The sequence below is a fragment of the Callorhinchus milii genome, unplaced genomic scaffold (assembly GCF_018977255.1).
Source record: "Callorhinchus milii isolate IMCB2004 unplaced genomic scaffold, IMCB_Cmil_1.0 Scaffold1, whole genome shotgun sequence".
NCBI classification, from domain to species: domain Eukaryota; kingdom Metazoa; phylum Chordata; class Chondrichthyes; order Chimaeriformes; family Callorhinchidae; genus Callorhinchus; species Callorhinchus milii.
In genome coordinates, this window is record NW_024704742.1 from 99,241,536 (window position 1) to 99,253,910 (window position 12,375).

A 12,375-nucleotide genomic window follows, 5' to 3' on the forward strand; every position below is an offset into this window, starting at 1 on the left:
CAAGGACAGAATGTGTGCAGGCATTTGGTTTCAGGGTTGTACAGTCCTCGGCAGTCCCTTTGTATTTTTACCAGCTTGATCCTCAATGTGGCACCTGTTGTGCTCACTTCCCCCGGACGGTGGTGTTGGTTCCTTGTTAAACTGGCAGTGAGTGGTGTCAGATTACTGTGTGTGTGTATGTATGAATCACCCACAAAAAAAGAAACTATAACCCTTTCAGGACAAGTAACTTGCATGCCACAAACTAACATTTGCTTCAGCTTTATTGGACTGCTGACAGCACAAAACAATAGCAAACTATTGTTACTTGCGGAGAAGATGTCGACCAGTGACCACATTTCACACTGCTGCCATCTCTCAACAAATTGAAGGCTTAAAAAAGTGGAGAGAAATACCACATCCATGCAAACTACAATTATCCAAACAAATACTGGCATGTACAGTGTAAGCTACATAAAAACACTTAGAAACTTGATACAGTCTCCAAAACAGCCAAAAACCAGAGGTCAGAGTACACCAGCACATGCAAATGTGCTCACCACAAGCATAAATAAGTCATGGGACCCTGAGTTCAAATGTGTCCAATTTCAAAAACAAAGCGATCTTAAAGCTGATCTGCTAGTGCCAGGACACTCCCTTGGCCATAATCCAGCTTCACGGATGTAGAAACGGAGATGGGCAGAGTTTCAGAAGGATGACCTCAAGCATATCCTGGTACCTGCAGGATTTCCTATTCACTAATCTTTTGCTAACCTACAAACTTGACATTATCCTTTTCAAACTCAACATTGTAGCATGACTGGATTATGGCCAAGGGAGTGTCCTGGCACTAGCAGATCAGCTTTAAGACTAAGTGACAACAGCACACGTTCAAAGTGGAGTTGCAATGGTCTAGGATCAAAAATAGCAGAATGATATGAAATCAGACATCTATCTAGATCTGATTGCCTCCAACGTAAAGTCCATCCCCACAGCCTACCAGCACCAAGTTGTAATTATGTTTAGGCCAGCACTTGAAGTCACACAACAGTTTGAAGCAGAAATAGACTACTTGTCAATCTGTCCACAGAACTTTCCAATAAGAGTTTTAGGAAGCCACAATATTCCAATTTGCACTATAAAACAAACACTTTGCAATGCTGAATATAATAAAACGCTCTCCCAGATTTTACCCCCTTTCCACTCAAGTCATCTATATACTTTAATACCGCTTGCAAATTTCCCCGTGAAATTTATTTTTAAAATGATTTTTCATTTTATTTTCCAGGAATTGTGTTATTTCATTTTATCACTACAGATGTTTTATTTACATTAATAAAATGCCTCAAATGACCATACAGAAAATCCCTTTGTTAAATTCCCTTTGGGAGAAATCTTTTTTTTCTTGCTTCCAAATTATTTTCCTTCTGCTTCGAACAGGTCCTGGCTTCCTTCCATTGAAAGCCTTGAGGAGGTTCCAAATAGCCCCAACCTGATGGCACCCAAAGGAACCCTCTTGTCCCTAACCCAACTCCTCAAGTGACACCCACCCATTTCCAGGCCCGCAAGCTTCTCATTAGGGCGTCATCGCCTTTGATTGGCCAATTGACCCGTCTTCCTGTGCTAGGTTTGTAATATTTTTATTTTATTTCCTTTTTTACACTGTTTTTCATTTCATGTTTTCATATTTGTGAAATAAACACAGGGCTCTACAAATACCTGCTCTGCATGATGAGTCATTACCTCGGTTAGACAGTGTCTGACACATGCCACCCACCCTAATACAGAGAGTATTAGGCAAAGGTTAAGCCTAGCTCTCGTATCAGCAGGATATTGGATTGTGAAGTGGGTGGGGGAGGCGGAGAAAGGAGGGAAAAAGAGAGAAAAATAAGTAATCAAGCCTGGCCTCCGCCTTCCCACTTATCCATACCATAGCAATTGGGAGTGGAAATACTAGCTTCCCCCATCCCCAAATCTCCTGATTCCAAGAGTTTGGAAGTCAATTGCGGCCACTGGGGGCAGGTATTCTTCCCACTCAGTTCCTGTTAACCTGCAAGCCAAAACTCTAACTAGTAGGGTCCTCCCTGGATAAGCAGCTTGCTGGATATAGTTCATAATGGCAAGCTTTGCAATTTTGGCTGATTAACTTCAACAGCACATCAAATTTCACCAACCTGCACCTAATCCTCTCTGGAATTAAGTAAACACCATACATTCCTCGAGGGAGAGAGTGTGCATACCTCCCAAGACACACAGACCTTTCTGGAGGACCTTTTCTAGTTTAGATACTGTTAAGCATGATGACAGGACACCCAGTTGACCAAAATAAAACTGTTAGAGTCCCTCAATGCTGCCCTGGCTGAGATAAGTTAACCTCAGCACTGAACCAAGATCAAACCTGGGCACCTTCTGCATTTTGGCATGACACCATTGGAAGGCAGAGTTGCTAAAATGTCAGGTTTCTTAACCTTTCTTACCTGGTTAAGGTAGTTTTCTTTTTGGTTTCGAAGATTTCTGCATCCAGATTGAGAGATTGCAACTGTTGGTTGAGCTGTTTCCCAGTCTTCTTCGGTTTCTCTTCCACGATTGCAGTCTCAGGCTCTGAACTGGGAACATATTAAACGTGCAGTCAGGATACTGAACAACAGCAACAACTTGCATTCATCTAGCGCCCTTCACATGGGGTAGCGCCTTGGAACAATCACATATTTGATAAAGCCGCAAACCCAGTTCTGACTGGCACAAGTAAATTACAGTGTTGAGCAATTATAAATGAGAGTTGCCAGTTTTGACAACTTGTTGCTGCTTAAACAAGCCAAGACTCGGTAATCCTAGGTTATTATATGAACACTTTTTACACCAGGCTATAGAATTAGTTGACAAACAGCTCCAGTGGTTTTTGCCTTGACAAATAGGTGTTTTTTGCCAATGCTTTCACTTTGTTTACAGCAAGAGAAAAGCCAAATAGAAATGCATCTTCTCATCACTAAATTTAGGAAGAAAACTACTACACAAGGCATAATTGAACAAGATCAGAGACTTGAAAATCCTCATAATTTTATTTAGTCTTTAAAATAATCAAGAACTGAGGAACATTCTTCAATTTAGTGTTAATATTTGAAAGCTGGTTCTTAAGAACTGCGAAAAAATGGCTTCCAAATCACGATTCTGCAATTCTGTGCAATCTTAAATTTTAAAATGAAATGGTTTTATAGGTTAAGACTGGGTGGAATCTTGAGCCCAAGGAATATATCTTCAAATTTGTTGAGGAGTGGATTTTTCTGGCTGAACAGAAACCAGGAAGCAGTTGGTTCTTACATATTAATCTTTCCCCCATCCTCGCCCAACTTCACTGGCTTCCCATCACGCAGAGGGTACAGTTCAAGATCCTGGTTCTCGCCTTAAAAACCCTCCTCTTCCACCGTGCTTTCGATCTCCCTGCCCTCCACCCTTCCGAACCCCGACCCCCAGCTCGGGTCCGTAACTCTGTCTGTCCAGAGCCTTGGGACGTCCTCCCGACGTGAAAGGCGCTACACAAATGTAATTTTGTTGTTGTTCCATCTCAGATCCCAAATTCAGTCAGCAAGAAACAGCAAAGGAATATTGGTCAGTACCTTTATTCTTAATTAGATTAAGGGTATAGAAACCAACACAAACAAAACATTTGCCTTTTAAATTTGTAGTATTCAACAAGGAATCAGTCGGGCTAACAGAGATTCCTTCCAGTAACTAAACTGTCTTCCTTGGGGATTATCTGGCTGCAGGGTGACATGCTTGGCAATGGAATGTGAGAATCAAGTTAATTCTTTGTGGCCATTTTAGTAGTCTGGTCCCTGAACTAAGCAGGATTGCAGTACTCCAGGACACTGCTGATGACAGACCAACTAGCTTGGTTAGCTGCAAGACTTGGAGGGACAGACCAGCCACTGGGTGCACTCATTCCTCTCACTCTGCACATGTTAACCCTGCAAGCCAAAGCCCCAACAGGTAGTAGGGTGACTCTACCGAGACAGGCAATGGAAAGCTTTTCAGACAATGCTCTCAATGGCAAACTATGTTATTTTAATTGTTTAAACTCCAGCCGAACCCTAACGCACAGACTGGAGTCCATAAGCCTTGGCTCTTGCCAACGTGCTTAATAATCTCTAAAGAGGTTCTGTTCCTCCACAGAGAGGGAGTGTACATTCCATCCAAATTTTCATGTGTAAGTGGGATGTACGTGTGGAACGCTGGTTTGGATACTGTTTTGCTGACCAAAAAAAGTTTGGCAACTAAATATATCCTCCAACATGAGAGGCACTATATCAAATGCAAGGATTATTAATAGTACACCTAGTTTCAGAACAGAGCTACCATGGTCAACAAAAATTCTAACAGGAAGAAATCAAGTTATGAAATATCAAGTTCATTCCCAATGCAGGCATGAGTATTGTAACATTCATAATTCATTTAGTTAGTTGGTACATTTTAACCTTATGGGGAGAAACACCCACACAGAGACACCACCAATTCTCTTCACCACTCTAAATCCGAAACTTTTACTGATTTCTATGCAATTCAATAATAATACTCACATTTTGATATAGCGCCTTATCACATCTTTGAGACGTCTCGAAGCGCTTCACAGAATATACTGTTAAGTGAATTGACTGCATATTTTGTGGGTCAAACATGGCAGCCAATTGCTCACATCAGTGTCCCACAAACAGTTGTGGATTGAGTGACCAATTTATAATTATTATTTATTTTTAAGGAATTATTGCCCCGGAAAAACAATCCACCAATCGACTAACAACCGGCTTCCTACTTACTGCTAGGTAAACAGAGGCATGTGGAGTAAGGAAGGGGGGTCTGGGACCCGAAATGTTAACTCGCTTTCCTTTCTCCATAGACGCTGCCTGACCTGCTGAGTGTTCCCAGTGACTTCTGTATTAAAAATGTGATGTTTTGCTATGTTTTTGTAATGGGGAATCAGATTAAAGATATAGAGAAGAGCACCATTTTTTTAAATCAATGAAAGGAAGGTAAGACCCCAGAATAATTCAGGCAGTCAAGAAATTGCCCCTTACATCAAGATATTGGCATGCAAGCCAATTGCCGTATGCACTGTCAAGTAATGTTAATAAAAGCATCACCAGGATAAATGCTTTCAATAGGCCATTTATCATCTGAATGGTAGACAATATCATGAGGCAAGATAGCAGCTTAACAGGTGCACAAAGTAACATTTTTTCTTGAAGCTATCCTAATCTTCTTTGCATAGTCCGTCTCCTACTTGAAGCTATTCTTAACAAAATTTATTTACTAGCCAGGTAAAGAGAGATTAATCAGGGGCAGAAACTTAAAGTCCAACAAAAATAACAAGGCAATCTTTGACTGGTTAGAAATACAAAGATTATTAAATCTTTACATCTATCTTCAAACCTGGTGATACAGGTTGAAGTAAGTCAACGAGCAGTAGTGGGGAAACCATTGGCTTTTCGAGTTCCATCCAAAAACCTCTTAAGGAAATGGAATTTAATCTGCAATAATAATCTTTGTACTTCATACAACATCTCATCACGTTGTTGAGACATCTCAAAGCGAATCACAGAATATAATAATAATAATCCTTGCATTTGACATAGCGCCTTATCACCCTGTAATGTGGGGTGACTGTGGGTATTTTGTGAATTTAGCAACTTTTAAAAAAAGACAACTACTTCCTCCAGTGTCAGGTCCTACAGTTGAGCCCATATATCTGTGCTGAGAGCTCTATCCACTACTGAGCCCAAAAGATTTTAGTGAGCCAGCCGAGTGATGAAAACTGCCCGCCAGTTTGAGTCACGGGATATCAGCTTTAGTTAGATATCCATAAGTCCTCAAAAAGTGCTGGTTGCATGATTTGGCTCATTATATCATTCTGAAGACACAACTTCCGAGCAGAGGCAGAATGAGCTCACACTGCAAAAAGAAAGTACAGCAATATTCTTCCAAAAAATGCCTCAAATATTCCAAAACAAAGCATTTTGCATTTGTGTAGCTCAGAAGATTTTTACTGAAATTGCACACATTTGCTGTGGGGGAAAAAAATGGTGCAACACTAACCATAAATCTTTCAAATAGCTAAATCGGGAAATGCTGCAAACACTCACATAATATGCAGAAAGCATCTCACCCCAAGCATGCACAGAGTTAAATATTTCTATCAATAGTCATGATTAGCCTAAAATAGTCATTTTCCTCTTAGCAATCAGCTCTACCTCCCTACTCTCCCCACCCCGCCTACAAACAGAAATAAACAGAACCACTTTATAAAAGTTTCAATTATAATACTGCAGTTTGAAGAATGGCAATTTGAAGGAACTTTTGTACATGGAATTCCCTGCAGATGTGCATTATGCCCAGGGGTGGGGTCCCATTAACAGTGCTATTTTCCCGCCTAGCAACTTCACTGACTTGAACAATGCTCTCTGCGATAAATTAGAATTGGACTAAAACTAAAACCGACACAGACACGCACAGACACACACACACACGCAGACACACAGCACCTTCAGTCAAAAACATTCTTCTGAACCAATCATGAAGTTAAAACCACTCTGAGATGCAGAATATCACTTTAAATCTCATCACTTCAAACAAATTAAGCTCTTCATTGAAAGTCTTTTGTGCAGGTTAACACCCAAGTTCAGAAAGAGAAAGAAAGAGAGCGAGAGAGAGAGAGCGAGCCCTTCTGGTTTGAACAACAAATACCTCACTTTCCAGACAGCTACTTTAAAGTCATGCTTCACTTAAATTGCTAAATTCACAGCGGCCGACTCCATACACTGCAACACAATATAAAGAAAAGTTCCCACCTCCCCATGTCAAGTGAAGTTGCTCCTGTTTCAAGGTCTTTTAAACCGTTTCGGTGGAAGTTTGAATGTCTGCTCACTTCCTGCAACACTGTAGCATCACAAAGCAGGCTTGTAATTTGATAGCATCTGACACATCCTGGTTCACGCCAGAGAGGAAGGGAAAACCTCACACCGTTCTGGTCACGCGAGTTCTCTCAAGCAGGAAGTAGATAAATGAACAGATGGGCCTGGGGCAGATCTTATTACTGGGTACCCAAACGTGCAAAATCGTCAACAGTAACAAAGTATAGATTAAGTTCGGGTGCACATGCGGTGATGGGTCAAGGCTACAATTCTGCCATCCAATGCGTCTTGACCGGTTGCTGCATGCACACTTACCAGCAAGCAATGGAATCGCAGGAAACAAAGTTCTTCTGCGCATGTGTTGATGGATCAAGACTACACGAGAGTTTTACTGGATATTAAAATGCAAGGATTATTTGTATCTACAATATTCATACAGAGGACAGAGGAACACAAACTTAAAAAAAATTCAGCGCATCTTTGTCAAAAAGCAAAACTATATTCATCTCCATCCAAATAACAAACTTTAAGGACAAGCCATCAAATCTCAAGCATCTACTGAAATACAATCTCAGCCATGAATCAGTGCAGGGGGAAAGCGCTACTATTAGCTTTAATAGTAATGGAAATCCCTCTCATAGGATTCCCATTACTTTTTGTGACCAGCTCAAGAAAGACCACCTTCCTCCTCCTCCCCAAAGACACACACACACACAAAAAAGTAATGATGCCATTAATTCAGAGAAGAAAATTCCCCAGTTTAGTTCTACCTTATATTATTATTATTATTATTGTTATTACCTTCAGTTGTGGATGAGTTTAAGTAAAATATGTGTTTCCATACTAGAGCGTTGCTATACATTTCTGTAAACATTTTAGATACACAGAAAAATGACAAGCTTCAGAAACCATCTACACACTCAATGGCAATATTGAGAGGATCAAAACAGCAAAACAACTGGTGTATGACAGAATGCAGTAAAGTACTTCTTACTGCAGACCTTAAAGCATGTAAAATAAACACTTGCAAATAATTTTTATTAAATTACCCATTTTAGTTTGAAACCTAATAATACCATTTAGAGGAAGGAAGCTTCCACATGGTTTATACTATTTCAAATCTCACCTTCTTTGAGCTGCCAACAGATGTTTACACAGAGACTCTTATGAAGTGAAGCTAGGGGGTGGGGCAATGAGAATGGTGGATGAAAACCCTAGGGAGATGGATCTTAAGTTGAGTTTTGAAGGGGCAGGGATTGTGAGATAGAATTTCAGAGAACAGGGTCAGAATGGCTGAAAGCTTGCCCACTGATGGAGGGGTGGATTGAGTAAGGGACATGAAGCCAGCTCCTGTCTGCTGAGATGAGGAAGTGTCGGAGCAGTAAGGTCACAGAGATAAGAGTTTTGGCAGGAGATCTGAGCTGAGTCATATGCAATACCCCTAAACCATTGCTTCAATTACAAACCACTCTTTCCTGTTCTCAGACTATGTATTAGAAGCAGTATTGTGAAAATTTTACTGAACATTTTAGGCGCTCATTACACCTGACTAAGCACAAAATTCTACATTAAAACAAATCTTCAAGCAATCAAGGAGCCGTCACTATGAGGGCACTGTGTTTCAGGATTACTCTGCTCCATGTATCACATTTATGGAGGTGTGCTGAGCACTGTGGTGAATTGGTCCCCATGCACCTATAAATAAACTAATGCAATATTAAAAAGTATAAATAGCAGGACACAAGACGTAAAATAAATTACTTTTAAAATCACATTATTTATAAGCGCACAGGGACAAATTTGTGAAACTTGCTGAATGGAAAAGAACAGCACTTAGCTCACGTCAGTGAAGCAACATACAGAACAGTACAAGTCCTTGTTGGGATTAAACTAAATAGATTGATGCTTACTGGTTCTGATCTTGTATCATGGCAGACTTTGTCAACATTAGTAATTGTAGCCATTTGCCACCATAATGGAAGAAATTAACCACAATCTCAAGTTACCAAAATGCCAAAAGTTACATAGCACAGAAACAGGCCATTTGGACCAAATTTTCTGTGTCTATGCATCATGGTTTTATAGATACCTCCACACTTCCTAAATCATTGCTCTCCAAACCCACTTATCCCTTTCACCCTCATGTATCAACCAGTTTTGATGGAAAACAAATCGAGGGCTAAAAGAAAGATAACTTCTAGTTTGTTACTCTTGTGCATTCTTTCTGAAAGTTTAATACCAGAAATAATTGGTTATATTCAGCAACAAAAAAGCATTTGATCTGAAGCTCCTTAAATAAGTCTTGGTGAGAGAGCAATTGGTCACCTAAATCTGTTGATAACAAACAGCACACTAATTATCCATCAGAATTGTTGGACATATTTGTATCCTTTTGGGTTTTGTAATCCAGTTTCATTGTGCTAACAGGTCGTTTACTAAAATTATCTATTTGTTTACAGTTACATCATAAATTCCATAAATTCCTTTTAAAATATATGCAACACAACAACTTGCACTCAAAATAGCAGTTTTCAAGAAATGGAATATTTAAAAGTGCTGTCACTTTGCCCCCAACTCTTTGGAGCTCTCCCCTCCCCCAACCTAAATCCCTCAATTTGGGGTGGGAGAGGAGGAAAATAAAGTGGCAAGGATGTTCTGAAAGGTGAGATCAGATGGGTCGAAGGGCCTTCTTCATTTGGAAGAATCTTGTGACCTCTCCACTTTCAAACCTACCACTTACTGAATCTAACCATCTCCATCGATCCTACCCCCTCATTTCTCCACCCTGGTCTGGCCTCCACTCCAGCCTTAGTAAAGCACTTTCACAAGTTTAACTATGTGAAAGGTGCTATTTAAGTGCAAGAAGTTGTTGATCGCCAGGCTTGTTTACAAATCTACTGCACCATCAGCCAGCCTTACCACAAAGCAAGTCATTTAAGACAGAGCAAAATCATAAGAATCAGTTTTAATTCAGGATGAGTTAAGCCAGATAAGAAATTCCTGAATTTGAAATAAAGAGCCAATGTAGGACACAAAAATACTAGCAAGCAATGAAGTAGCATTAAGTACAAACAGAGGCCTATTTCATCAGTTAAATGACAGAGATGATAAAGCAAGCCAACACAAATATTATGACAGGGAAACTATTAACTAAGATTTCCTGTAGGATTTCCTGTTTAGACATAATAAGAAAAAACAGAATCTGAACCAACGTTGTAAGAGGTTGTATTCATAAGCAGCCAAGCTAATTTATTCTTCTCTAAGACTTCCCGAAGTGTAGTCCATTTTAAAACTCAATATAGTCATGGATTTAAGAAGATTAGTGATCTGTACCCTCGAGGATCAAACAGCTTATTGCTAAAGTGGCTCATTTATTCCCAGGAGCACATTTAGTAACCTTCAATAATCGGCAGTTCAACCAAATGTTTGTTTAGTACTGAAATAATTGACTCGATTTCAGGTTGTAGTAAATATACTGCTGTATTTATGTACCATCTAATCACTGGGTTAACAATACTTTACGTAGGGTATACACACAGATTGATAACGGGCAAATGAAGTTTAATACAGATAAAATATAAGGTCTACATTAGGAAGTAAGAATAGAAACACAAATGCTTTATGGATGAGATAGAACTTGCCAAGGGAAAAGCTGAAGTGATCTAGGAGTGTTTAGTTGACATCGCTTGGTATGTCAAAACAGTGTGAGGCAGTAATAAACAGAAGTGCATGCAATTTTAAATGGGAATGAAAAAGTAAATCCAGATCAATACTTTTGGATGCACAAAGACAGTAGAACCAGAGAACATAGGTTGAGTTTAAAAGGATAATTCAGGACAGATAGCAGGAGATTTTGTTTTCACCCAAAGGGTAAATTAACAACTGGAAGACGTTGCTAGGAAGAGTGATTGAGGCTGAACATTTAAAAAGTAGCTTGATGCTGTGATGGGAGGATGGGCATTCTGGTGGGATGTGATCAGATGGGTCAAAGGTTCTTCATCCAAACCAATCTATTAAGAGATTATACAAAATAAAAACAATATTCTATTGTTAGTTTCCAAGAATACAGCAGCATATTCATTGGAGTGCAATTATGACAGTTACAAATTTACAAAAGGCATAACATAACTGATCTGTAGATATGAATCGAGCAAATCACTTGGAAAGTCACTGGCCTTCAATAATGGCAAACAGTCCACATTGATTTGGTAAATAGTTTTAAAGAATCTGCAGCTTTTTAAACAATGAGGGATCTATAATGACCACGATACATTTGGTCAATAATTAAAATATTAAACTGGCACTTTATATTCACCACGAATTACAGTCACACATGAACTGTATAATACAGTATATCCTATGAAGCACTTAAGAGACTGATGATGTGATAAGGCACTACATAATAATCCTTGCATTTGAAATGCAAAAAATACATCAAATGCATGGATTAATTATTATTATTTCAGGCACAATAAGAACGAAAGGTACTGGATCACTGGGTATTTTCAAGCTTATCTTCAATTTATTACCCCCTGGTATAATGAGTGAAACACTTAGTGTCATATAAACATTAGAATTACAGAAATGTATATTTAATGCGTTCAAAAACAGAACACTAATCCAGACCACAGTGGCGTGTATGATGAAGCTTTAATATTGCACAAATCGTGCTTCATGATGACATGAATAAAACATGTGCAATAAGAGCACAAGCCTTAAATATGATACCGCAAGTTGAACATTGATATTGCGACATGCAACATAATGTGTGCCTCACATAGGATCACTGTGGATATTAAAGACAAGTATTTTTAAAGAAGGGTCATTTGGGGAAAACGGCTATTTCAGTAATGTTCATAACCATAGAAAATATACAAGACAGAAGTAAACATTCATCCATTGTACCTGGGTTAGGTCTCTGAAGGAACTATTTATTTAATCCCATCTCCAGGCTCCTCCCCTACCCACACACGTATTTCAAATACTTATCCAATTCCCTCTTAATTCCCACACTGTCATGTCTGGCGTCCCCAGGGCTCTGTCCTTGGCCCTCTCCTCTTTGATATCTACATGCTCCCCCTCGGTGACATCATCCACAGACATGGGGTCAACTTCCATATGTATGCAAATGACACCCAACTCTATCTTTCTGCCTCCACCCTCAACTCCAGGACCACTGCAGTCCTGACAGACTGCCGGTCGGACATCAAGTCCTGGCTGAGGGCAAATTTCCTACAGTTGAGTGTGAACAAGACTGAGGCCCTCCTGATTGGCTCGCGCCAGCGCCTCTGCACCTCAGGCTCTGGCAGCATCAACCTCCATGGTTGCACACTACAACTCACCAAACCAGTCAGGAACCCAGGTATCTTGTTTGACCTTCAATTGTCTTTTCTTCTCTACATCCAAGCCATGACCCGCTCTGCCTTCCCTCACCTCCGCAACATCGCCCGACTCCGCCACTACCTCACCCCTCAGGCCACTGAAACTGTTGTTC

General features: G+C 39.9%; 1 protein-coding gene across 1 annotated transcript in view; it reads right to left on the bottom strand.

Moving 5' to 3' along the window:
* The window catches only part of gramd2b (GRAM domain containing 2B), a 42,819-nt gene that overhangs the window by 23,335 nt on the left and 7,109 nt on the right, over nt 1-12,375 (bottom strand). Inside the window, exon 2 of the mRNA XM_007899353.2 lies at nt 2,457-2,585. Within this exon, the coding sequence (XP_007897544.1) occupies nt 2,457-2,585 (129 nt within the window). The remainder of the gene's footprint in view (nt 1-2,456; nt 2,586-12,375) is intronic.